This window comes from Bos mutus, chromosome 1 (genome assembly GCF_027580195.1).
Source record: "Bos mutus isolate GX-2022 chromosome 1, NWIPB_WYAK_1.1, whole genome shotgun sequence".
Classification (NCBI taxonomy): domain Eukaryota; kingdom Metazoa; phylum Chordata; class Mammalia; order Artiodactyla; family Bovidae; genus Bos; species Bos mutus.
Genome location: NC_091617.1, coordinates 80,119,982 through 80,145,837, shown reverse-complemented (window position 1 = coordinate 80,145,837; position 25,856 = coordinate 80,119,982). Strand labels below are relative to the sequence as shown.

At 46.1% G+C, this 25,856-nt stretch overlaps 1 protein-coding gene across 4 annotated transcripts in view; it reads right to left on the bottom strand.

Moving 5' to 3' along the window:
• DGKG (diacylglycerol kinase gamma) overlaps window positions 1-25,856 on the bottom strand; it is a 224,758-nt gene that overhangs the window by 44,502 nt on the left and 154,400 nt on the right. For all 4 annotated transcript variants that reach the window (XM_070371987.1, XM_070371997.1, XM_070372006.1 and 1 more), the window contains one exon: window positions 17,807-17,897. In XM_070371987.1, coding sequence (XP_070228088.1) covers window positions 17,807-17,897 — 91 coding nt within the window. The remainder of the gene's footprint in view (window positions 1-17,806; window positions 17,898-25,856) is intronic.

The following is a 25,856-nucleotide window of genomic DNA, read 5'->3' as shown; positions in this document are numbered from 1 at the left end:
TGTCCAGCAACTTCGATTTAAATGTGTATGCTTTCCAAGGTCAATTAGTTCTCTATTGATCAACCTTGGGTTCTGATACCCACCTTTATCATCTATTCTATTTTTTTGTTAAAGCTACTCTCGCTCCTTCTGGAAAAGATAAAAAAGCTCTCTTGGAATGGAAAAATCCTAATGAGGTATGCTTTCCATGTTCCTTTTTGATTCAAACACTGTCTAAGATTCTGCTTGGCCTTCAGCTTGCCCAAAGCCAGGATCACAGGTCTGAGTTGCCTTTGTATATTCACACTTGGGTGCATACTCACACTTTATCTGTGAGTATGTCTGATGGTGGTGGTTTAGTCACTAAGTCATGTCCTACTTTTGTGACCCCATGGACTGTAGCCTGGCAGGCTCCTCTGTCTGTGGGATTTCCCAGGCAAGAATATCAGAATGGACTGCCATTCCCTTCTCTAGGGGATCTTCTCCACCTAGAGATCAAACTCGCGTCTCCTGCATAGCAGGCAGATTCTTTACCGCTGAGCCACCAGGGAAGCCCCTATGAATATGTGTTCAGTTCAGTTCAGTTCAGTAGCTCAGTTGTGTCTGACTCTTTGTGACCCCATGAATTGCAGCACACCAGGCCTCCCTGTCCCTCACCAGCTCCGGGAGTTCACTCAAACTCACATCCATTGAGTTGGTGATGCCATCCAGCCATCTCATCCTCTGTCGTCCCCTTCTCCTCCTGCCCCCAATCCCTCCCTGCATCAGGGTCTTTTCCAATGAGTCAACTCTTCGCATGAGGTGGCCAAAGTACTGGAGTTTCAGCTTTAGCATCATTCCTTCCAAAGAAATCCCAGGGCTGATCTCCTTTAGGATGGACTGGTTGGATCTCCTTGCAGTCCAAGGGACTCTCAAGAGTCTTCTCCAACACCACAGTTCAAAAGCATCAATTCTTCGGCACTCAGCCTTCTTCACAGTCCAGCTCTCACATCCATACATGACCACTGGAAAAACCATAGCCTTAACTAGACGGACCTTTGTTGGCGAAGTAACGTCTCTGCTTTTCAATATGTTATCTAGGTTGGTCATAACTTTCCTTCTAAGGACTAAGCGTCTTTTAATTTCATGGCTGCAATCACCATCTGCAGTGATTTTGGAGCCCCCCAAAATAAAGTCTGACACTGTTTCCACTGTTTCCAAATAGATGTTTCCCCATCTATTTCCCATGAAGTGATGGGACCAGATGCCATGATCTTCGTTTTCTGAATGTTGAGCTTTTAGCCAACTTTTTCACTCTCCTCTTTCACTTTCATCAAGAGGCTTTTTAGTTCCTCTTCACTTTCTGCCATAAGGGTGGTGTCATCTGCATATCTGAGGTTATTGATATTTCTCCCGGCAATCTTGATTCCAGCTTGTGTTTCTTCCAGTCCAGCGTTTCTCATGATGTACTCTGCATGTAAGTTAAATAAGCAGGGTGACAGTATACAGCCTTGACGGACTCCTTTTCCTATTTGGATCCAGTCTGTTGTTCCATGTCCAGTTCTAACTGTTGCCTCCTGACCTGCATACAGGTTTCTCAAGAGGATGTGTACAACCCTCCAAAAGCATGGACTCAACCCAGACCTCCTTGTTGCTGTCATGGTGATTCTTTTTTTTTTTTTTAATTAAAAACTTTTTGCTGTTTTCTTCCTGAAAGAATTAATGAACTGTTAAGAAATATACTTTGGGATGTCTTTCATCTTTTTGTCCTTTAAACACATATTCTTATTTAGGGATTTGGGCTAAAATCCCACTGGATCAGACTTTTCATCAAACTCTCTGAAATTATCTTTGTTCAACCCGGTGCCCAGCACTGAATTCTTGCACCCTTATGGCCTCCTAGACCACTCAGACACTCTTTCTTTTGGTTGTAGTTACTTCTGCATGAGCTCAATTTAATCAATGTTGGCCAAAATCCCTCCTCCCTTCTAGAGGTAATAATAATAATATTAGCAGTTGTCTGATGAGAGCTTCCTTGTGCACTGTACTGGTGCTGCCCTTACACTCTCTTGGGATGCTATCCCTCATGCAATAGTGCCATGAGGGAGGCACTATTGCTACCTCCAAGTGACAGAGTCTCAGAGAGGTTAGGGTGCTGGTATAAGGCTACACAACTTCCACTCTACAGGCTGGCAGAGCTCAGTTGCAAACCTAGGCAAGTCAGATGCCAGATTCTACTTTGGAGATGAAAGTCAGCGCAGCAACATGGGACTTTTGCTGATGCTAGACTTATCACAAAATTAAACTTCCAGCTGTTTGAATAACTGAAATCTCCCACCACTACTCTGTCTTATAGAGTGCTAAGAGCAGTGCCCAGCACGCCAGTGTTGGTATCAGTATTATATCTTGCCTCTGTGCTAGCTTGGTGTTTTTTTTTGTAAGTAAACTAGTTGCACAGCCCAGTCGTTGGTACCTAGTATTCCACAATGTCCCCTTTCTTCCAACTGCCGTTTTAAGTGTGCCCTATCCCCTCCACCTCTAGTCATAACAAGCTCAGAGTGTTAGTTATTAACTTGGTAAGCCGTTAACCTCTCTGGAAGAGCAAACAGTCCTCACTTTGCTTTATGATAGAATGTCCCCTCCCCCACCATCTCACTGAGTCATAGGTGGACTGGGGAGAGTGGAGGAGGTGGGGGGAGCTCGGGGACTGCTGGCTATAGATGCCCCCACCTTCGGAATGCACCTATTTGAAAACTGAGAGGCAGTGCCTTGTCTTGGAAGGAGCATGCCTGAGCTTGGAGGCAGAGATACGGGTTTAAATCTTGGCTCTGTCACTTGCCAGCTGTATGATCCTGGATCCTCCTTGGTTCCTTAACTCTTCCAGCTTTAATCTGTCATCTGTAGGATGGGGTGGGGGTAGGGAAATCTCATCTACTTAAAGGGTTTGATTGGTTTCTGGAAGGCAGTAGCATTCCATAATTGTCTGCACTGTTATTACTGTTAATAATAACAATAATACCTGTGCTATGAGGCATTTTTCAGCCTGAAATCATTCTCTCCGTGTCTGAGGACTTGCTGGAAGCATTTTAATGGCCTTTTGGCCCAACTCATGCTAGTGGGAGCCTTGCCAGACCATACCTGCATGCCCATTCTCCACGCTTCTTGGCCTAGACACCATGCACTGATTTCTTTCAGAATCCCAGGGCTGCTTAGGGCTCGGGAAAGGTGGAAAGCTGCCGTGCTGGATTTGGAAACGTGGAGCCCTGGAGAGAAGTACACTGGAGGCTTAAATGGTACATAGCCCCCGGTGGGTTCCTGAGCTAAATCCTCCAGCAGTTCCATGACGTCATGGGGCCCCCTCCCCCTGCTCCCATGGGGGAGGGGAGAGGCGGGGCTCCTGGGAAGAGTGCAAGGAGGGCGGCAGTCCCTGCGCGCACCGTTGGCCATCCCTAACCTAGCTCTGGGCCGGCAGGCTCGCCTCCGAGTCGAGGCTGCGTGCAGTGAAACCCAGGTAGTTATAGCCGGGTATGGGTTGAAACAGAGACAGTTCTTGTCCCCAGCCCCCCGGCAGCATGCACGCACACGCCCCGAGCCGTGCTCCCAGCCGGCGAGGGCGGTGAGGTGCCGGACACGGGTCTGAGGCAGCGGCGCTGCCGGCGCATGGGGTGGGTGGGTGCATCCCGTCCCAGCCCGGCTCCTGGCCGCCTGGAAGACGTTCAGGAATCTGCCGGAGCGCGGCCCGGAGCCGCCCGCACCCGCCTGCTCCAGGCCCCACTGTGCCGGCCCGCAGCTGTCGGCGAGTTCAAACTTCGTGACCCCTGGCGAAGACAATCTCAAGTTCTAGTTTCTGAGCCGAGGGACGGTGGAGAGTCAGTGGGTAGTCCTATTCATTCCCATCCTCCCATCCCCTTCCACCCATCTCTGCGATTCCTAAAATCCTCATAATTATGCGCAGAGCTAGGACCTGCCAAGTTCGCCGTGCTGCCTGAGAGGGACAGAGCCGAGGACGTGAGAGAGGGCAGTGGTGCTTCCCTGCCCGGGCTGTGGGCTTTTCCGCGCCCCGGGTGCCTGGCGGCTTCGGTGACCTGAAAAAGGCGGCGGATGGGGAATGAGGCCGCCTCCATTTTAGCCTTGTGGATCCTATTTTTGAAGGTCCTTAGAGAAGGAGATCCCTTAATTTATTTGATGACCTGTTTCAGTTTTTAGCAACTAGGAAATTCTGTCGTCTTCTAACCTCGATTCAAGGTGCCACCGATTGCACTGATTTTCTCCAGTTCAGAACTCAGATTGTTTGGTATCATCCTCCCTGCCATCTGGCAGTGTCTGCTGTCTGGAATGACCTCTTCCAGGTGGATTATAAGGTGGAACAACCCTCACCCGCCACGGCTCTGGGGGCATTTGTCCCCTTTCTGCTTGACATTTTCTATCTTGGGTTCCCTGCCACTGCCTTCTCTTGATGGACTCTCTCATCTTGGATAACTCCTCCTTGGACTTTAAAGAAAACAAGCAAATTTTTATTAGGGATATTTTCAAATATACAGGACAATAAAATAATAAATCCCATGAATCCCAAATCTCAGCTTCAGCAGTTAGAAACTTATGGCTAATCTTGTTTGAACTAACTCAGTTCATTTTCCCCACCACCATGTTGAACTATTATTTTATAGCAAATCTCTGATATTCTATCATTTCATCTACCAATACTTCTAAAAGTAAACTGCTCAGTCATGTCCAACTCTTTGAGACCCCATGGACTGTGGCCTGTCAGGCTCCTCTTCCATGGAATTCTCCAGGCAAGAATACTGGAGTGGGTTGCTATTCCTTTCTCCAAGGGATCTTCCTGACCTAGGGATTGAACCCGGGTCTCCTGCATTGCAGGCAGATTCTTTATGTATCTTTAAATGATAAGACTCTTAAAAAAGAATTACCCTAATTCTCTGGTCACTTTTTAAATGTAACAATAATTCTTTAATATTGATAAATATCCAGTAGTTGTTCAAATTTCCTCAAGAGTCTCATTTAAAAAAATAACTGGTTTGTCTGAAAAGTCTACAGGTTGAACTTGGCTGATATATCTTTTAGGTTTCTTCTGATCTATAAATTCCTTGTTTTTTTTTTTTTTTTCTTCCTTGCCTTGTAATATTTATTGGGGGAAATGGGTCATTTGTCCTATAGAGCAGTGCTTCTCAAACTTTAATGTGCATACAAATCACTTCAGGATGATTTAAATGCAGATTTTGATTCAGGACGTCTGAGGTGGCCTGAGACTGCATTTCTACATCATTATCTGGTGATAATGGTGCTGGGTGTGGTGGACCACACTTTGAGACAGAAAGCTGTGTAGTGGTTCCAGATTTTGGATTTTGCTTATGGCACCTCTGAGGTATCTTTTAAACATATTCCAGCCTATCTGCAGGGATGATCAAATTCAGGATGGATGTTTTAGCAAGACTACTCTATCAATGTATTTCCTATTGCATCTCATCAACAGGCACATAATTTGCTTGTCTCATTTTTTGGTGATGTTCGTGTTGGTTAGAGGGTTCAGGTGTTGTCAGCTTGAATTTTTCGTTATAACGTTCTTGATCAGTGGGTAGAGGAGGGCACGACAACCCACTCCAGTATTCTTGCTTGGAGAATCCCATGGACAGAGGAGCCTGGCAGGCTGTAGTCCATAGGGTGGCAGAGTTGGACGTGACTGGAGCGACTTAGCACAGTACAGTCAGTGGATGATGATCCTTGTCTGGACCCCTATCACGGTCCCTCAGTGGAAGGATATCCTTGTGGACACCCTAGCACCCTTTCTACACTCTTTGTTTAAGTCTACAAATGCCATAAAACGATCTCTCTCTCGTCTCTGCATATGTGTTCTCATGGAATCAAAGATCTGAAGTGTCTTGAAAGATCATTCAGTATAATTACCTCATTTTGTAGATGAGAAAAATGGAGGTTAAGGAGGTAAAAGGAATGGTCCAATGTCACATAGCTAATCAAGAGTGAGCAGATCTGGAATCAGACCTTTGGTCATGTAGTCTGGCAACTAAGGGGTCAGGAGTGACTTTGTAAAGAGGAATTTTAGCAGCTGAAAGAGGGCCAAAGCACAGAATCTTAGAATGGTAAAGCCAGATGGAACATTTGGTTTGTTAATATCTTATCACCATGATGAGAACAATTAACCCTAGAGTTGGTAAGTAACTTTCCTAGATCACACAGCTGTCTCTTGCAAGAGCTAGGGCTTAACTAGGGCCACATATGTAGGTCACAGAGTTGGGCCTACTTGCTTTTTCTGTTGTACTCACTGTCTGAACTGCCATGCAGCTCTTTTATGCCTGTTAAAATCCTACCCTTTCAAAAACTAACTCCACTATGAGGCCTTTCCTATAGAGGAAACTGCTCTAGATAGAAATTGATCTTCCCCTTCTCTGAATTTTCCTTGCTTTTTCTGTTGTATATTGAATATATATATATATATTCTGCCATGCATCATGCATATGTACCTGTCCCCAGGAGATTTTAAGCTCCCAGAGGGGAGGGACCATATGCTATATGGCTCTGTGTTCTCCATAGTTCTGGCATCTATTACCCATTTCCGAAGTCCAATATAACTTTTTTAAACTGGAAGAATTCATTTGTGGAGAGATTCCCAAATGAAAACCAAGGTGTTAAAGAAATCTGGCAAAGGGTCTTTCCTTCCAGATGAGTTTCTACAATTTCCCAGGATGAATATATTGACCAATGAAAGAAAGTGGAATGAGTATCCATATTAGGGAGAAATCTGGAAGGTTAATCCAAGACTTCAAGAAGTGGTCCTCTGATCACAGCTAAGGGAAACCTATATCTAACAATTAGTAGTAAGAATAGGACACATGGGGCACGATATATGTGAGAGACGTTAAGAGACAGAAGACAAGAATGATGGGGCCCTACTTACTCAGTGCTAGACCCAGGGGAAGGAGTGGAAATGGGTCTCCAGGGACCTCTAGCAGTCAGTGCTAGAGGCAGTGGTATGCTGCTAAATGTTTAACAGAATCTCCAGGATAAAAAAAAGCTGTGATTGTGGTGGTTCATGGTGTAAATTCTCCCACAATGGCCAAAGCTACCAACATGACATCCCTAAAGGCAGAGCTAAGAAGAGATGTGCCAGTAGGCAAGCTGGCCTCAGCACACCACTGAGAAGGCAGTAGATATCTGCATATCTGTAGGGCCTATGGCCAGAACAGAGAAATTTATTGAGAGTGAAAGAAGAGCAGTCAGGGCAACAATGCTGTCTTTTTCCCCTAAAGAAGAACTAGAGAGAATGTTTGTAGTGTCCGTAATCTCATGTGGATCCTGAGGGAAGAAAAGGAAAGAAATTGAGTGGTGTTGATGAGTGGTGACAGCATTACTAGAAAGACGGTCCAGTAATATCTACATTAAAAAAATTTGGCCTGGCATGTAGCTGGAGTGGCTTCCCCTGCAATCAGAGGAACTATTTTATTTATTTCATTAATTTTAGAACCTAATGTCTGTTGTGGGCATGTAATATATACATGTTATGTGATAATATTAATAGATAATCATTTACTGAGTAACTCTTATGAACCAGGCACTTCATATATTTTATGTCTAATCCTTAGAGCCCTGCAAGGTTGGTATTTGTACCCTTTTTTTTTTTTTTTTTTTTACAGATGAGGAAACACTCACTCAGTGACATTTCCCATTTTAATCAGGTTTGTGGTGGGCTTCATGAACCTACAGGTTTCCTGCGAAGATGCAAATGACGAGATCAAAAAGACAGTCTAGCTTATGGAGCATGTACCTGAGGCCTGTTAATTTCATGCTTTGTTACCTATGAGATTACTTTTGGGATATAAGGATATATAAAATATAAGGGATTTGATTCTTCATTTTAAGGAGACTGGAAAAAATGGAATCTATCAAGAGAAGGCAGATCAGGATAGTCAGGGATCTATACATCGAGCCATAAAAGGAACTGGGGATATTTAGCTCAGTGAAGATCAATAGGAGAGGACATGGAAGATAGATTGCACCCGTATAAAGGGCAGTCATGTGGAGGAGCAGGAGGGTATGTTCTGCATGCTTCCAGAGGGTGGAATAGGCCCAAAGGATGGGGAATTCAGTCATGCATCCCACAAATACTTATTGTGCACCTATTTTGTTCCAAGAACTGTGCTGAGGGCTGACAAGGGAAGGATATGGCAATGAAAGGGACATACATCCTTGTTCAAAGTCGGGAAGAAAACTTTCTGAAAGAGATTTCCAGCAATGGACAGGTTTCTGGCAAAGTAGTAAGCTTCCTTTCCTTGGAGTATTCAAGAAAAGGCTAGATGTGTACTTATCAGAATGTGCCAGAACGGATCTTTTTGTTGAGTGGTACATGGGACCAAATCCCTTTCCAGTTCAGAGATTCAGTCTCTGCTCAGCCTTGCTTTGGCAGGCTACAATGCTGTGCTGAAAAAGTGGCATTGTGGTCCCCCTCTTGCTGCCTGTGTCCATCTAGCTGCCTGCCCTGCCTTCTCTGACAGGGAGCAGTGGCGGGCCAGTTAGACTGGAAAGTGCCTGCCATCTGTGACGGGGATGATGGTGTTTTGGCGGGTCTGTGTGGGCTCCAGGAATGCAGCATTGAAGCCATGTACACACAACCTGCTTAAGAACATCCCATGGGCAGAAAATGTTTGCTTCCTCTTCAGCCCTCCTCTGTTGCTGTGCCAGGCAGGCACAATGGTGCCTTTGAGAGGGGCAGCTGGAAGGGGGTGTTGGCAGGGAGGCTGGAAGTAGAACGCTGCAGCTGAGGGGAGAACCAAATTCATTTCCAGGAGCAAGCCTGCCCTGGGTGCCAGTTTCCAAAACAAAACTGCTGTTTCTCAGAGCTCACAGTGGTGGGTTGCCTCAGATTCGGATAGAGGGCAAAGCTGTTTCCTATCCACTGCTCCACCCTCCCCAAGTTAAAAAAAAAAGAAAAAAACAACCTAGTGTGTTGTGGCATTCTTGCTCTGGATGCAGTGTAATAGGTCTGCGGTCTGTCTGGGGCGCTCAGACCAACCTGGGGTGGATGGGGCTTTCTGAAGGGTCAGACTCGCCTGCAGACAGAGCAGGGCTGATAGCCATAGGGACTGGCAAGGCTCAGGGGCAGACAGACTTCTGGGCCACCAGAGTGGGCTCAGGGTGGAGACGCCTTCTTCTGCCTTTTGGAGTCACTTCCTCTGACCCCTAGCAGCCCTGTGCCCTTGCTGCCGTATGGGCTCTGCCCACTCACTGTCTTCACTCTCCTTGGTGGGAAAGAGGTGGGAGAACTCTGGCATTTCCTGTCCTGGGTTCACAGTTGTCCCAGACCCTCAGTTACTTTCAAAGGTCCCAGCAACAGCTCAAAGATGGGCGTGGGAGGTCTTTCCACTCACCCGATGGTTAGAAGAAGGGCTGAGTGCCAGGCTGCAAGCCCATTCTGTCTTATAGATGGAGCAAGGTGGGTCCCTTTTACTTTGGGGACGTCCAACACAAAGATATCACTTGAGTCTGGTCAAGTAGTAATTTGTTAGTGTTCACATTCATTATGGGATTTTTTTCACACTTTGGTTCAAATTGTGCAATCAAAAACTAGAGAGCAATGATTTCATTTCAGGTATTGGAGATACAGGGTGAATAAGATGAGTCTGCCTCAGACAGACAACTGCCTAATAGACAGGCCAAGTCCTACAGGGGAGCCATACCACCAACTCAGCTGATATATACCTGAGGGGGAAAGCAGAGGCAGGTTCTACAGGGAGTGCTGTGCTTGGGGCATATGGGCTTGGAACTCATCTGATCTTGGAGTACTTATTTTAAGGAGACTTAGTTTCCTTGTGTACATAATGCACAGTATGCAGAGTTGTAATGAGGATTAAACAAGCCAGTGTAGGAAAGTGCCAGGATACAGAGCTTGTTGCAAGGTGAGTGCTTAGTAAGTGGCTGCTGCTATTAATTTGTGGATTCCAATGGACTTGACATGTAATGCGTATGTGTACACAGTATTTAACTGGTCCTTTGTTAGATTATATATACTTCCTGAGTCATTTCTTCTCTTTTCTTAATTCCTCTTCTGTAGAATACTGGGATCAGCATGTTTATGACCTCACTAAGACAGATAACCAAAGACTAGTCCACTAAAGCCAAGGAGACATATGTGTATGTAATACTCTGTTTCATAACCCAGTGGTAGAAGCTGGAAAAGATTGAATGCTTTTCATCCAAGCTCCCTGAATGTGCTGAGTGTGGAGATGAAGATCATGAGTTCTTTTCAATGTTCTAGAAAGTCTAAGAGAAATAATACATTTCCCACGGACAGGGCCTCACAGGTTGTTATTATTTAAAAGATGCATTTGTTTGTAGACATAGCTTGGGGAAAGTTATTCTTTCACTAGGGGACCTTGGCGGGTAGAAAAGTTAAGCTTGCTGGGGCAGAGGTTAGCCTTGAGGTCTCTCAGGAACCTGAGTGGAGGTCCTTCTAGCCCAACATGCTGAGTCATGCATGGGACCCCGAGCTTGGTCCCCTGAGACACCCCCGGGCCTCGTCTATCCACTGTGCTGCATATACCCCTCCCCTACCATCTGCTTTGTGAAATTGTAGGCATGAGAATTCACCCCTAAAAGTTATTCCAAAGTACTTGGGAGACACAAAGTATATGAAGCCAGGAATCTGAAGACAAAGAAAATCAAAGCAATTCACAAAGAACAAAGGAAAGGGGAAAGAATAAGAAAATAAAAGCACAGGGATGAATGGAGGCTTGAAGTGAAATACAGGGTATGCATGTGTAGGGAATAAAAAAGAGGGTCATTTAAGAGAAAAAGTTATGTATCAAACTGTAAGCACGCAATGGGATTTTTAAAGAGAAAATTGCCAATTTCTTCTCAGGAGGCTGAAAGATTTTGAGGATCTGTGAAGGAAACTTGTAGTCAGTGCATGGCTGAAAGAGGAAGAGAGATAGAAAGGATGGAGCTATGTTTAAAAATGGATAAAGATTAAGGTAATCAAAGAGTCAAAGAGGTCCTCCAGGGGCCTGCTCTTATAGATAGAAGGGCTGACATTATTACAGGATTGAAACAAGGCCAACATTAGAACAGCACCGATCCCTGATTGCTGAGATTGTGGGTTACTTTTCCTTTTCACCTCTCTATGGTTTAACATGTTCTACCATGGATTTGGGGCTTCCCTGGTGACTCAGACAGTAAAGAATCTGCCTGCAAGGAAATGGCAACCCATTCCAGTATCCTTGCCTAGAGAATTCCATGGACAGAGGAGCCTGGCAGGTTAAAGTCCACAGGGTTGCATAGATTTGGATTACTTTTCTAATCAAAAGAATTTAGCACCTGTCGTAAGAGGGAGAAGGCAGAAACTGAGGCTCGGGTACCTGGAACAGTGAGAACTGAAGGATAGGGAAGAAGAAATCTGAAGTGACAAGAGCAGCCTTGGGTGGTCTCACAGTGAGGATGCTCCTGGAAAGATGGAACCCCTGGACTTGATGGAAGAAGAGAATGGACTCCACAAATGGGAGAGGATGTCTCTCTGTGTCCATACCAGCCTCTGACTTGAAGGTTTGGTGCATGATCAGGTTGCCACCTTTTGTTTTCTGAGATCTCAAAATCTCCACTCTTCTCCATGAATCTTTCCCTTCCCCATGAATATGTTTTCATTTCATCTCCCTTGGGATCACTGTGCCTGGGTTGATGAGCTGAGCTTTTGGCTAGTTCCCACTTCATTACTCCAAGCTTTGGAAGGTTCCACTTGCCCAAGCTGAGAAGGTGTATATAGATGATGCCAGAAAAGGTGCTTGAAAGTCTATCCTCTAATTTAGGAGTGTGCAACATTGCCAGTGGATATCAGGGCAGCCATGGGCTCTCTTTTGCCACTTACTGGCTGGGTGAAGTTGGCCAACCAACTCAACCTGTAAAGTCCTTGATTTCTCTCTTCTGAAAAAAATGGCACCTGGCTGGATTGGAGTAGGTAAAGATATCTGCTCAGTCTTAAAGTAATCTGGGTCATTATTTATTCTGCTTCTTTACATACACATAGCTGTGCTAAAGGTTAGTTTTAGAGTTTAGGATTCTCATAGACAGGGCCCATCTCATGATATGGCTTCACGTTGAAAAAAATTAAGATGAAATTCACCTGACACAAAATTAGCCATTTTAAAGAATATAATTCAGTGGCCTTTAGTACTTTCACTCTCTCTCTTTGAAGTGTTAGGATAATATGGTCTCTGAGGTTGGTTCCATTTTGTTATACTAATAAAGGACTGCACTGCATCTCTGTGCTCATCACCCCGTGAACTCGTGTGCAGGAAACTCTCCAGGTCTAGGATGTGAAGAACCTGCTGGGTCATTCGTCCTAAAAGATAGTTTTCAGTTCAGTGTTTGTTGTCAGACTGCTCTCCAAAGTGGTTCACCACTCATGTCCCCGGAGAGGGTCTGAGGGTTCCCATTTCTGCTCCTACTCCCATCACAGGGTGGGGGTATTCCTGGAGCCCCACGGTACAGAGTAGGTAAAAGTAATGAACTAGCTCCAGCAATATCACCACGGAGAGATCTTGAGAGCTAATGGTGAGTGAAAAAGGCAAGTTGCAGAGCACAAAACGGTTGTGGGGAACTCAGTTCCATCCATAAATTTTTATTTCTTTGGTTAAAAAGATACTTGAAGGGAATAAAACAAAATAGTGACAAATATCAATTCTAAGTGAGGGAGAAATGAGAATATCTGATACACTCTCAAAACTTTGTTGTATTAAAAAAAAATCCTCAATTAAAAGGGGAAAATTGATGTGCAGAGATTCCCAAAATACACCGGGTAACAGATTTTTTTTTTGAAGCAGCCTCCACATTTAGACTCACTTTTCCCCAGGCAGAGGTTCATATTAGGGAAGCTGGCTAGCCTTCCCTTGTGAACATTGTTTAAAAGTAGATATGATATCAAGGAATTTTGGAAGTTCGTATTTTTAACCAGTAAAATTTCCACAGGATGTAAAATAAGTGCTCAAGTCGATGCCTGCCTGGTTTGCTCCACCTAACCATAACTAAGTCAAAACCTGTGCAAGCTCTTTTGGGCCTGGGTGGGGGAGGTGACTCACTGTGTTCTTCCCTCCCCTCCCCGCTCCTTTATTCAGGTACAATCAGATCAGAATAAACATCAAGGGTGGCTTTGGAAGGGAAGGGAAGTCAGAGACTTGGAGACCCTGAGAGACTGCTTTTGTTCCACCAGGGCTGATGACAACTATGCGGGTGACAGGCTGGCTTCTTAATTAGAAGAATTGGCTCAGTGGTAAAGAATCTGCCTGCCAATGTAGGAGACGTGGGTTTGATCCCTGGTCCAGGAAGATCCTGGAGAAGGAAATGGCAACCCACTCCAGTATTCTTGCCTGGAAAAACCCCACAGACAGAGGAATCTGGCAGGCTATACTCCATGGGTCACAAAGAGTTGAATATGACTTAAGCCTGAACAACAACCAAATTAAGAGCACCCATTTCCCAGGAAGGGTACTCACTCTCACAGCTTGCTTTGTGTGCTCGCAGAGGAAGCATTTAGAGCATGCATCTGCCTTTTTTTTTTTTTTTTTTTCGTTTTTCTTTTTGATAATTGTAAAAGTCTCATACTTGCTTTTCAGTTCAGTTCAGTCACAGTCGTGTCCGACTCTTTGAGACCCCATGAATCGCAGCACGCCAGGCCTCCCTGTCCATCACCAACTGCCGGAGTTCACCCAGACTCACATCCATCAAGTCAGTGATGCCATCCAGCCATCTCATCCTCTGTTGTCCCCTTTTCCTCCTGCCCCCAATCCCTCCCAGCATCAGAGTCTTTTCCAGTGAGTCAACTCTTTGCATGAGGTGGCCAAAGTATTGGAGTTTCAGCTTTAGCATCAGTCCTTCCAATGAACACCCAGGACTGATCTCCTTTAGAATGGACTGGTTGGATCTCCTTGCAGTCCAAGGGACTCTCAAGAGTCTTCTCCAACACCACAGTTCAAAAGCTTCAATTCTTGCTTTTAGTGTTACCCAAAATATTAAAATAAAGTGTATGACTAAAGAGAAGATCAGATATAACTCATACCGGTGACAATCTCTGTTCTAGAATGATGTGCCAGTACTGCCCTGAAACTCCTGGGTTTTGGGCAAATCTGAATTTGAAGCCTGACCTGACCACTCAGAGTCATGCACCTCAGGTGAGCTTTTTCAGCTTCTATCCCCATCTCCAGAAAGGGGATGTGACACCTGCCACTTGGGGCTGCTCTGTGGATTCAGTGAGGCACTTGGCACCATTGCCAGTTACTTAAAAAAAAATAACAAATCTGAAAACGTTAATCAATAGCCTTGGGAAGTAGACTAATCCCCTTTCCCCATTTTATATATGAGAACACTGAAGCCCAGACAACAGTTCCATGAAGAGGGCTGATGCCTGTCCAAGCCAAGCCCCTTTCACTGAGCAACCCCACCCTTCCCCCTTACCCTAGCCTTGACCAAGTGTCTGCAGGTGACCAGTAGATCTGCAATCATCTTCTCTTTGGCCTTAGTCTATGACCCCAAAACAGTGTCCAAGGTGATGGCTCACGTGGGTCCTCAAGGTCCCAGGATCAAGTTTTCTTAGCACTAGTTAAGTGAGTATTATATTAACCAGCTCATGTTTGTTCTCTCAACTGGGCTGTAAACTTTATTTCAGAGAAGGGACCAAATTCTCCTAGTTTCCAATAAGCTACAAGTCTCTGAAAAACAGACTGTATTCCTTGCGAGAGACTTTCAGTGCAGAACTTCTGCATAAAACTCATTTTAGCTTTAAGTTTCACCATCCAAATTTTACCCAGGTGACACATAGACACGGAATGAAATAGACTTTCTAAGCTGTTCTCCTGAACCGCTAACCTTTGGGCCCTTTCACAAGTTGCTGAACCTCTGAGCCTCAGTTTCCTCACCCAGAAAGCAAGGATATTCGTGTCTTCTCTGCATACTCTGTGGATCAAAATGAGATGCTGCATGGGAAGACCTTTGGTAAACTTTAAGGCAGTTTTCCTCCCTGACTCCTCCTGTCCACCCCTCCTTCCTCAAATGAGCAAGCAGTAGGACTGTGCCCTCTGTTCTCCTAAAGCGTTTCCCAGCAGCCCTGCCCAGCTGCTGCAGCTGAGACAGAACCAAGCAGCCATACATTCAGTAAAGGAGGAAGAAACAGTGTATCCAAGCTGAAAAATTCAGCAAGCTCCTAGCACTTGTTAGGTCAATCTGTTTATTGGGTTCCAAGCTAAACTCCTTTCCAGGAGGTCTAGGAAGGCCTAGACTCTTACACATTTCCAGCAATGAAACCTTGGTCCAGTTACTTAGTGTGTCTGAGCCTCGGTTTCCTCATTTAAAAGAATGTGATCATACTTGCTTTGCTGGATGATGGAATCAAATGAGGACATGCTACAGTAGGCAGTCAGAGTCTGTGATTTTCTCCTCTCCCCTTGTTACTTCTGTCTCCCTTCTGTTTATATATCTAACTCTCTGTGCCTTAGCTTGCTTTCTGTGATGTGGGGATAAGAATACCGGGCCTACTTAGCTCACTGGTTGTTGTGTGACTCTGCAATAAAGGCTGTGGTGGGGCTTTGGAAATGGTGGCACGTAGTATAAATACCTGTGTGGGCTTATTCTCAGGCTCACTGACCTTGATCTGATGAGCATGCTGGTCCTCTCAGGCCTGGGCTGTTGTGTGCAGCCGCCACTTGGAGGTCACTTAACATACCTTCTGTTATTGTTCTTCCCAAGGCCTCTGATGCACTCACATCTACCTGGGCTGCCCCACAGCCTCCTAACGTCTGTTACTCATATGCCTCCCCCTCTGTCTCTCTGGTCTCCTCTGTATTATAAGACCCAGGACCGTCTCCCCTCCGCTCCCTGGGTACAAAAGGATGCCTGCCACAATCCTGCAGGCTTTCAGAACAGAAGCTGCCTGTCAGATGCACCCCCACCCCCATCCTTAGCCTCAGGAATAAATACTAAAAAAGACTCACGATGGGGAGCTAAGGAAAACAAGAAGTGCTGCTAAAAGCCCCCAACAACCCACAGTGTGAACAGCCCCACCTCCTCCAGAGGCCACCAGCCCCCTCTGCAATTGAGGATGAGCCGCTGTGCACTGGACTCAGAGGGGCCCATGATGCTGTGGGCTGGAAGCTGGGAGTTGGGAGCTGGGAGGGCGGGGCCCACCGAGGCAGGGGAGCTGAGCTGCTCTATTCTGGGCACAGTTTCAAGGCCAGCTGCAGGGAGAACAAGCAGTCGCTGTGTGTCTGCAGCTGGCAGTGGTTAGGCCAGGGCTGTCCCTCACTTGGGGTATATTTAAAGACACCCCAGATGATCATGCCAACAGGAAAAATGCACACAGAGCTCCAGCCACGTCCAGTTTCCAGCCCAGTCCAGCCCCCTCCCCCTTTGCTGTAGAGTTTCTGGCCATGGATTTATGTATCCATAGAGGAAGGCAGGTTTCTCAGACTTTCCCAGGTGGAGGTGGTACCACCTGGGGAAAAGTGCCCCACATTCCTGGGCCTCTCTGCCCTCTGACTGAGCTGGCTAGAAGTTCAGGGGATTAGCTAGGTCGGCTCCTCCCACCCTGGGGTTGGTAACCCAGCAACCGCTGGGGAGAGGCAGGCAGATGAGTCAAAGAGAAGCACAGAATCTCTGGCTTTGTGTTTTGATTGTGAAAACTCCCCGTGAGCGCAGGCTCCCTTCCACAGGGAGTGGTGGGGCTTTCCCACACTGCTTCAGGCCAAATGCTCCTCCTCCAAGGGATGCCTGGGCCCCACTTGACTGCTGCTGCAAGCTCAGGGACAAAGCTGGTGGCCCAGCAAGAGCCCATCCTGGCCCAACTCTGACTGCCTTTCACTTGTTTTTCTCAAGTGAAAACAAGACCACTGGCCTGAATTCCATGGGAAGGGGTATGGGGGTCGGTAACTGAGAACTATGGGCAAGGGGCCCCAAGGGCCTGAGGTTCCGCAGAGCAGAGACAGCAGGTGTGCACAGAAGTTTGGGCTTGCAGGTCGATCTTTTCTTAGAAGTGAGAAGACCTCAGGAGAGCAGCCCAGCAGAAGCAGGGTGGGGAATGAGAAGTGGGCAGCTTATCAACCAGTAAGTGAAGCCCACAGGCTGTGTCTGAGGCAGGCTGCTGCAAGTCCCGGGAGAGTTAAAATCCAAGTGCACCAACTGGATCAGCTATGTAATTTGAGTGTTCAAAATGCACATAAAGGGCCCTTTGCTAAAAAAAAAAAAAAAAACTATCAAGAATTTTAAGACAGTCACAGAAGAGCATTAAATGAGGAACCTTCTGAGTGACTATGCAGGTTGCACACTTGGGAAGCTGGCCCTGAGTGCCTGAACTGGCTCCTTGAAAGTTGAGGCAGGTGAGCTGATGATGTCTGGTCACCCCTGGCCTCAACTGCAGACCCCTCAGCCCTGTGGTCTTCAGTTCCCAGACTTTTACCAGGCTTGGGACATTGCCTCTATCCCCATAGCAGCTTCTTTCCCTGAGTGGGTAGCACCTGTCTTCATTTTTTGAAAAAGAAGAAATTGAAAGGTGATGGTGGGGAGAGGGCTGAGGGCAGGAAAGGACTGCAGCCCTGAGTCCACTGGGCCTCTGGGTCTCAGACCCCAGGACTCCCTGGTCAGGCCGAGAAAGGCAGACCCCGTGATTAGAGCCTACTGGGAGTGAGGCTGTGGACATGTTGGGAACAGGATGGAGGTAAGAAGGATTACACCTGGGGCCACTATGAACCTAGGGGACATGTTCTGAGGGTAGGGGACATGTTCTGAGGGTATGTGACAGACCCGGACCAAAACTAAGGTCCCAAAGCAAGCTTTGGGAACTCACCTCCAACTCTATGTGGTCGTGGAGTTTCTTGCAGGTGGCCGCGAAGGTCTCCGAGGTGCCAAATTCAAAGTACCACAGCTTGTTCTTCATCCTGGACCAGGAGTCAGAAAGATGGCTCAGTGTTCTGTGTTTGAAATGACTGTGTACAGCAGCTAGGCTACTGGGGCCGGGACACTCAAGCCCTCAGCTGTCCCCAATCTTATGTTTTCAGCACTTCTTAATTGGATGATCAGGGATGGAAGACTTTTTTAACCAACTGTTCTTGCCACCAACTTAAAGTAAAACCTATTTGTTTCTTAGACATCATGGCTACTCTGAGTGAACAGCCAATGGCTCTCTGATCTTCCTGGTCAGAGCCAGAGAAAGGCCTGCTTGCCTCTGGATCTGGATCAAGGGAGGAGTTCCATGAAAGTCAACCAGGTGGCACCTGAAAGCACGCTCTGGTTAGTGTCCTTTCTACTACGAATGCAGGGGAGCTTCAGTAGTTGGGGTACAAAGGGAGGACGATCAGTTAGCCAGTTGAGACTTGACAGAGGTACAGCCTCAGGACAGAGGAGGGATAGGCCCACCTGAAACCAGCTAAAATGTGTGCTACTTTGTCTGCACTCTGATTGGGAGAAGCATAATGGAAAGAATTAGACACAGATTTGCAGGCAAGGAGGAAAGAGAGAGAAAAAAAAGTGAGTTGTTTTGGTAGCAATAGTTTCCTCCCACTTCGTTCTCAATTGTATTCGCTGAGGCTATGACAATCCTTCATTGAGGGGTAGGCCTTGTCCTATTTGCTTCAAAGTAAGAGCTCACTATTTCGAGCTTTAAAGATGTTCAACATTTTCCTGATGGGCCGGGGGCGTGGGGTGGGGGTGGGGGAGGATGGGCAGCCGGAAACAATGGTGTTCCCATGTAGCCGGGAGCTCTGAAAAGTCAGATGGTTGTGTCCTGACACTTGGTCATTTTGATCAGATGGTCTCACCAGGAAGTGTTTCTGAAGGTATTCCATTCCTCCCGTCCCAACTGTCATCCTATTCTCAGGGGCTGGCTAAGAGAAGGGACACCTGTCCAGTTTATAAGCTGGCAGATTTTGCTGAGGAAGGATTAAACAGAATCACAATCTTCTTGGCACATCTTCAGGAGAGAGGATGCGCCTTGTGTGTTGCTGATCCTCCATCCTCAGAGCTGTGGACTAAGAGAAAGGAGCATTCTTCAAAGAAAAGAAGGCTTTCTTCCTAGTATTTCTTAGGCCATAGCAGGTGATGCTTTCAAACAAGAGGCACAACTTTTCTCTCTACGTTTCTCAAAGAGTCCACCCACAGCTTAAAGATGAGTCTGTGTCCTCACACTGCGTGAAGATTTCTAAGATCGAGTTGGGAAGTAGCCTTTCTGACTCTTGGTAAGCAGGAAAAGAAATGATAAACGATGACGGGAATAAGCAGTATTTATGGAGTTATGCTTATGAAGAAACTTAGAAGGGTTGGGTATTCTTTAAGTAGACCTTCTCAGCCAGTGTACTCGGCACAGGTGTGCCTGAGATTCCAATCTCCTCAGCTTTGGGTGGCCAGGTTGGGGTCTGGGCAGGCTGAGCCCCTGATGCCACAGCCGGGTTTCTTTCTGTATGAGATAAATGCCAAACAATTGCTTTTGTTTTCTATGCCTGCCATGATGTGCAGAGGAAACACTACTCTGATCAGTTCTCTGTATGCACAGAAATGTGAATCCAAGTTACCCAGGGATTTCATTAAAATGCAAATTCTGATTCAGTCATTCAGGATTTGGGCATAAGAATTCCTTGTTTTCTAACATGCTGCTAGTACTGGTCCAGCAATCACGCTTGGAGCTGTGAGGATCTGGGGACTCCTTTTGTGGCTCTGAAACATTAGTATTCATAAGAATCACTTGTGAATGTGATTAAAATGCTAGTGCCTGGGCTCTAATTTGTAGAGATTCTATGTGGCCTGTGTCTGACAGGGCCCAGGAATATGCATTTTATGAGTGCCCAGGTGATCGCTATTCAGGTGGTCAGCTGTCAGGATTTTCCGAAGCATTACTCTAGAGCCCAGTGAAGTGACAACCAAGGAAGAAGACAGACCGATTAGCCCTGAAAAAGAGGATTCCTCAGGGAAGACAGAATGAGGGTCAGCGCCTTTCAACAGACAATGACGGCAAAAGACCCAGTAACAGGAAAAGCACAGATTGTCATAAATGCCAAAGTTGAGGATGCCTCACAAGCAGCGAGAGCATCTCTGTAGCCAGGAGACCCGCATTATGATTCCATTTTCAAATATCACTGCTGGTCTGAATCATGACTTTTGAAAGTTATTGCCAGGAGATTTAGAGTTTTAATAAAAATTTCCGGAAGCCGCAAGCTATTTTTACCCAGAAGTGGTGCTTCTGATGATCTAATAAGGTTAAGAGGTCATGGTTAGGTCAGTATTGCAGAATGACTGAGAAGATCAAACAGACGGCTTTTTTGTTGCCGGTTAGATGTCCATTTCTGGCTGTGAACCCTAAGCCTCAGTTTCCTGATCTGTAAAATGGAGGTAATAAAAAGATCTGCTTAAAAGGGTAGTTGTAAAGATTAAATGGGATGACCGCAAAGCACTTCTTATAATGCTTGCTGCATAATAATCTCACTGATAATGTTAGCTACTTACTTATCAGTTATTATTTCAATGTCTTGGCATGTTTGGATACCATAACAAGGTTATGGTATCAGGTTGGGCAGCCGTAGACACCGTTGTTGTTGTTTAGTTACTAAGTTGTGTCCAACTCTTCACGACCCCATGGACTGCAACACGCCAGGCTTCCCTGTCCTTCACCAACCCCTGGAGCTTGCTTAAACTCATGTCTATTAAGTAGGTCATACCATCCAACCATCTCATCCTCTGTCACCCCCTTCTCCTCCTGCCCTCAATCTTTCCCAGCATCAGGGTCTTTTCCAATGAGTTGGCTCTTTGCATCAGGTGGCCAAAGTGTTGGAGCTTCAGCATTAGTCCTTCCAACGAATATTCAGGGTTGATTTTCTTTAGGATTGACTAATTTGATCTCCGGAGAAGGAAATGGCAACCCACTCCAGTGTTCTTGCCTGGAGAATCCCAGGGATGGGGGAGCCTGGTGGGCTGCCGTCTATGGGGTCACACAGAGTTGGACGTGACTGAAGTGACTTAGCAATTTGATCTCCTTGCAGTCCAGAGGGACTCTCAAGAGTCTTCTCCAGCACCACAATTCAAAAGCATCAATTCTTCAGTGCTCAGACTTCTTTATGGTCCAATGCTCATATCTGTTCATGACTACCATAGCTTTGACTATATAGACTTTTGTAGACATTATATATCCAAAGTTTTCTGGGAAAGAAAAACGTGATCATACTAGTCAGATCATGTGTCTTGACTTTTGGCTAAAAATATATGTTCCCTCCATGTCTAATCTAACAGTTTTTTTTTTTTTCCAGAGTCAGACCACAGCCTAATCCTTGGTTAATTATCTTGACTGGTCACATGATTGTCCATAGACGTCATGTTTGCAAATATGCTTCTGAGAAAGTACACATTTGGTGTGAGACAAAGTATTTATTGACTCAAGAAATATTCAGTGTGCCAGGACTAGATAGGGTGTACTTAGGTGGAGGAGAGAACAAAACACAGAACTCCATGAGCCAGACACCTGAGAAAAGCAGCCAAAGAAACAGACTATGGAAACAGTCATGTGCCAAGTACTTAAGCCTTGGGGATACCTAGGAGGAGGGACATCCAATTTTTAGTGAGGCCACCACTCATCCTAAGTGAGTGATGAGTTCCGAAGGATATGGAAGGGAATAAGGAAAGTGGAGGAAGAACATTCTAGGCAGAGGAAAAAGCCCAAGCAATGGCCCAGGATAAGAGAGAGCACAGTCCTGCTGGAGAGGATCTGGAATTCAAGGAGGGATAGATTGGCCAGATAAGGGGGGTGCAATGCTTAGGTGCTTGAGCTTTATCTTAAAGTCTATACTGTGTTGTGGACCATCCTCAAGTGAGAGTAGTGGTGAGGGGCTGGTGGTAGCGACCTGACAGATTTTTGTGCTTTTTAAAGATCACTCTGTTCCAAGTCTGGAGAGTCGACTGGAAGGGGTGGGTACAGATTTGAGGCCTGGAGGATGGTTTGTAGGTGGTGTAGAATCCCAGGAGAGAACTGGGAAGGACCTGAACAAAGGTAGTGACAGTAGGGCTCAGGCTAAGGAAAGGGATTCACAAGCTAAAATTTAGGAGGTGGAACTGACAGGGCTGGTTTGTTGTAAGGGGTGAGTGAGAAAGAAGAGTCAATGACACCCAAGTGCTTAGGTTGCATGATAGATGGTGGGTGCTGTTCACTGAGTGAGAAGCACAGGAGTTCAGTTCTCCAGCGGCAGTCCTCTTTGTAACTGAGGGACAGCACTTTTGTGTTTTGGCGTGTCCATCATCCATCCACCCATCTATCCATAGATCATCTATTGAGCCATACTATGGACTAGGCACTGCATATGACCTGGAGATGAGTGGTAAATAAGAGAGGCAGGATCTTTGCCTCACAAGTTTCCATACTTTTAATAGCTTCACCAAGATGCTAATGTTCAACCTCTGACTGACAGGACTTTTGTTCAGAAATCTGAGAGCTTTTCTTCCTCCTCTTTTAACTCAGGCACATTTTAGTTAGAAGTAAATACAATCTGGAAAATTCCATGGATGGAGGAGCCTGGTGGGCTACGGTCCATGGGGTTGCAAAGAGTCGGACATGACTGAGCAACTTTACTTTCACTTTCAAATACAATCTATTCCTATGGTTCTTTGGTTTTTCATTCTGCAAAACATTTCACATGCACTATCTCTTTCCCATACTTCCAAGTAAGGGAAGACTTGAGGAAAAGTAAATTGTCGAGGTTGTGGAGCAAGTAAGTGCAGAGGTGGCCCCTCCCTGACTGTCAGGCCGCAGAGCCTGTGTTTTGCGGCCTTGCCACACTATCTTCTCACGTCTTTGCACGTGGTGTGGTGCTGTGTGCTCTGATCACAGACTAGGCCGCTGTAAACCAGGCTATGAAATGGAAGCGGTTGCAGGCCTGGGGTATAAGTGGTTGCATCACAAGCTGGGAAATGCTGTCTGATGAAGAGTGTACCCTCCCCCCGACCTAAGTCCCAGTGGCCAGGGGTGGAGTCTAGATGAGTCTCAATTGGATTTGTCACAGGAACCTCCTGGTCTTGAATCTAAACAAACTCAGAAAGTTGGGGAAACCAGAATAGATCCCTAGAAAAGCCAGAGGCTCCCAGGACACCCTGGACCTTTTTCTCTCAGCTCACCCAGAAATGAGGCATAGGCGGTGCCCATGAGGCATCTCCTACACAGAGTGAGATGGGGAAAGCTGGGAGACAGACGTAAATTTCACCTCGGGTGCCTCCCATTTCAGCTCCAATGTGGACCACTTCTGGCCGCGCATAATAAGAGGGGACCAAGGGGTTTAACGCAAGACCCCAGGATGGAATCAAGGAGCCCTGCTTTCAAATGCTGACTCCACCCTTTAGTGGTTGTATAACTTTGAACTTTTTCTTTTTTTTTACTTTTCTGAGCCTCTTTACTCATAAAATGGGTAAATACCTAATTCACAGATTGTTATCAATATTAAATGAGACATGTAAAGTCATTTATAACAGGCCTTGGTCTACAGGCCTTCATCCCCTGTACACATTAAAAGTTTGATTATTGGCAAGCCATCAGCAACATTCAATATTAAAAAACAAAATACCCTCTTCCTAATAAAGGTCATGTATCTGGTTTCTCAGAAAAAATTGCCACTAGCCTTATATTAGATAATATAAAGGGGGATTGTTCTGGTTGCCTCTGCCCTAGCTGCCAAAATGGTTGCAAGTCCAAAGGCTGGAGCCAGGAGAGTAAGGACAAAGGAAGGAAGAGACTCCTCTTGGGATGAAGGTTGATCAGATAGAGATGGCCCCCCGCACCCTGCATGACTGAGGTCAGACATTAATGGTAGGCCTGAGGTGGAGGCTGGCATCGGGCCAAGTAACATAGAGGACAGACCCTCTCTTTGTATATGTTGGGGTGTTGTCACCAAGGACTGCACTGGCAGGCCCATCTGAGGCAGGGCTTCCTAAAGGTTTCTTAGCTGCTATGGGGCTTCCCTGATAGCTCAGTTGGTAAAGAATCCATCTGCAATGCAGAAGACCCCTGTTTGATTCCTGGGTCAGGAAGATCCCCTGGAGAAGAGATAGGCTACCCACTCCAGTATTCTTGGGCTTCCCTTGTGGCTCAGCTGGTAAAGAATCTGCCTGCAATGCGGGACACCTGGGTTCGATGCCTGGGTTGAGAAGATCTCCTGGAGAAGGGAAAGGCTACCCACTACAGTGTTCTGGCCTGGAGAATTCCATGGACTGTATAGTCCATGGGGTTGCAAAGAGTCGGACACAACTGAGTGACTTTCACTTTCATGAGAACAGGAAGGAAGCCAAACCCCCAGCCTGCTACCACTGCATATCACAACACCAGGGAGGAGTAACCTAGATTCTCTGGTTCTGTCTACACTGGCAGAGCAGATGTGGATAGTGCTGAGTGCTGACAGGTTCTTTGTTGATCTGGAAGTAGAGAAAGCCTCTCGTCAGGGAAGCTTTAGACTTTAGGCTTTACATTTTCCCTGGTGGCTCAGACAGTAAAGAATCTGCCTGCAATGTGGGAGACTTGGGTTTGATCCCTGGGTTGGGAAAATCCCCTGGAGAAAGGAATGGCTCCAGTATTCTCACTTGGAGAATTCCATGAACAGAGGAGCCTGGTGGGATACAGTCTATGGGGTCGCAGAGTCAGACACGACTAAGTGACTAACATTTTCACTTTTTCAAAATTTTACATATATTATCTCTTTCCATTCTTAGAAGACTCCTTTGAGGGGGTGCTCTTGATGATAAATTCACAGAATGAAGCAAATTCTTCTCAACCTCATCTTCTCTTTTTTCTTTCCCCCTTCCCATCATCACCCTAAGCACCTTTCCAAAGAAAGACATAATTATACTCTCTAACAATTTGACAAAGCCCTCATTCTCCCTGCTGAGTAGACAGCCTGACCGCCAGTGTTCTCTGGTCTTTTGAAGATGTCTCTCCTGCCATTACTTATAGCCCTTATTGGAGGTTTGCTGCTGCTGCACGTGGTACTAGTTTTTGTCTGTTTCATTTGCAGTTGTATAAGAGCATGGCATTTGGAGTCCGAGAGGCTAGGGTTCACGCCTGGTTCTGCCATTTCCTGGTTAGACAAGTTACTTCAGTTCTTTGACCCTTCATTTCTTCTCCTACAAAATGGGAGTGTGATTTTCTACCCAGCAAAGTTGTGAAGCTCATATGGCAAATGCAAAGCACCAAGCAGGTGTTTCATGCATGGGAAGTACCCCCTCACTGTTCTCTCTTGTTGCTAAGAGACACACTCCCTGGGAGATTTGTTCCCCAAAGGCTGCAGGGGTAGGGACAGGAGCCTGTGGGGTTCTATCCCAGGCAGCCAATATTTTTTGAAGAAAATAAAGCTAACAATGTTTTAATGACTTTTGGATTGCTTTTTCTGCATCCGTCTTCCTGAGTTGTTTTTGGCCCAGCATTTCTTTCCTTCTCATAATCACCTTTCAGCTGGAGATGACTAATCCGTAACCAGTTGTCCTGAGGCTGGTTTCCAGGTCCAAGAAACTCCTAGGTTCACTGTCAGGCTCTAAGCTACCCTGGTGAACCCGTTCTTGAGGCAGAAGCCCCTCATCTGGGCTCTCAGGGACTCTCAGGCACATGGGGGAGTGGTAAACAGCAGCAGTGACACCGTGGGTTGACTCTATTTCTGGGCTTTCTTCATTTCCCCCTGCTTTATAAGAAAATAACATTGATTGCACACTAGTTAGTTGAATCTTTTCATTTGACAGATGAGGGAAAAATGAGACTAATTAAAAATGTTCTTTTATATTTGTCAGCAATTTAGGACTGGATTCAGTCACCATCCTGACAGCCTATGAATAGCCTGTTTTCAAGGATGTCCACAAGTGAAACCGAGCTCACTGCTGGGCATTTTCAC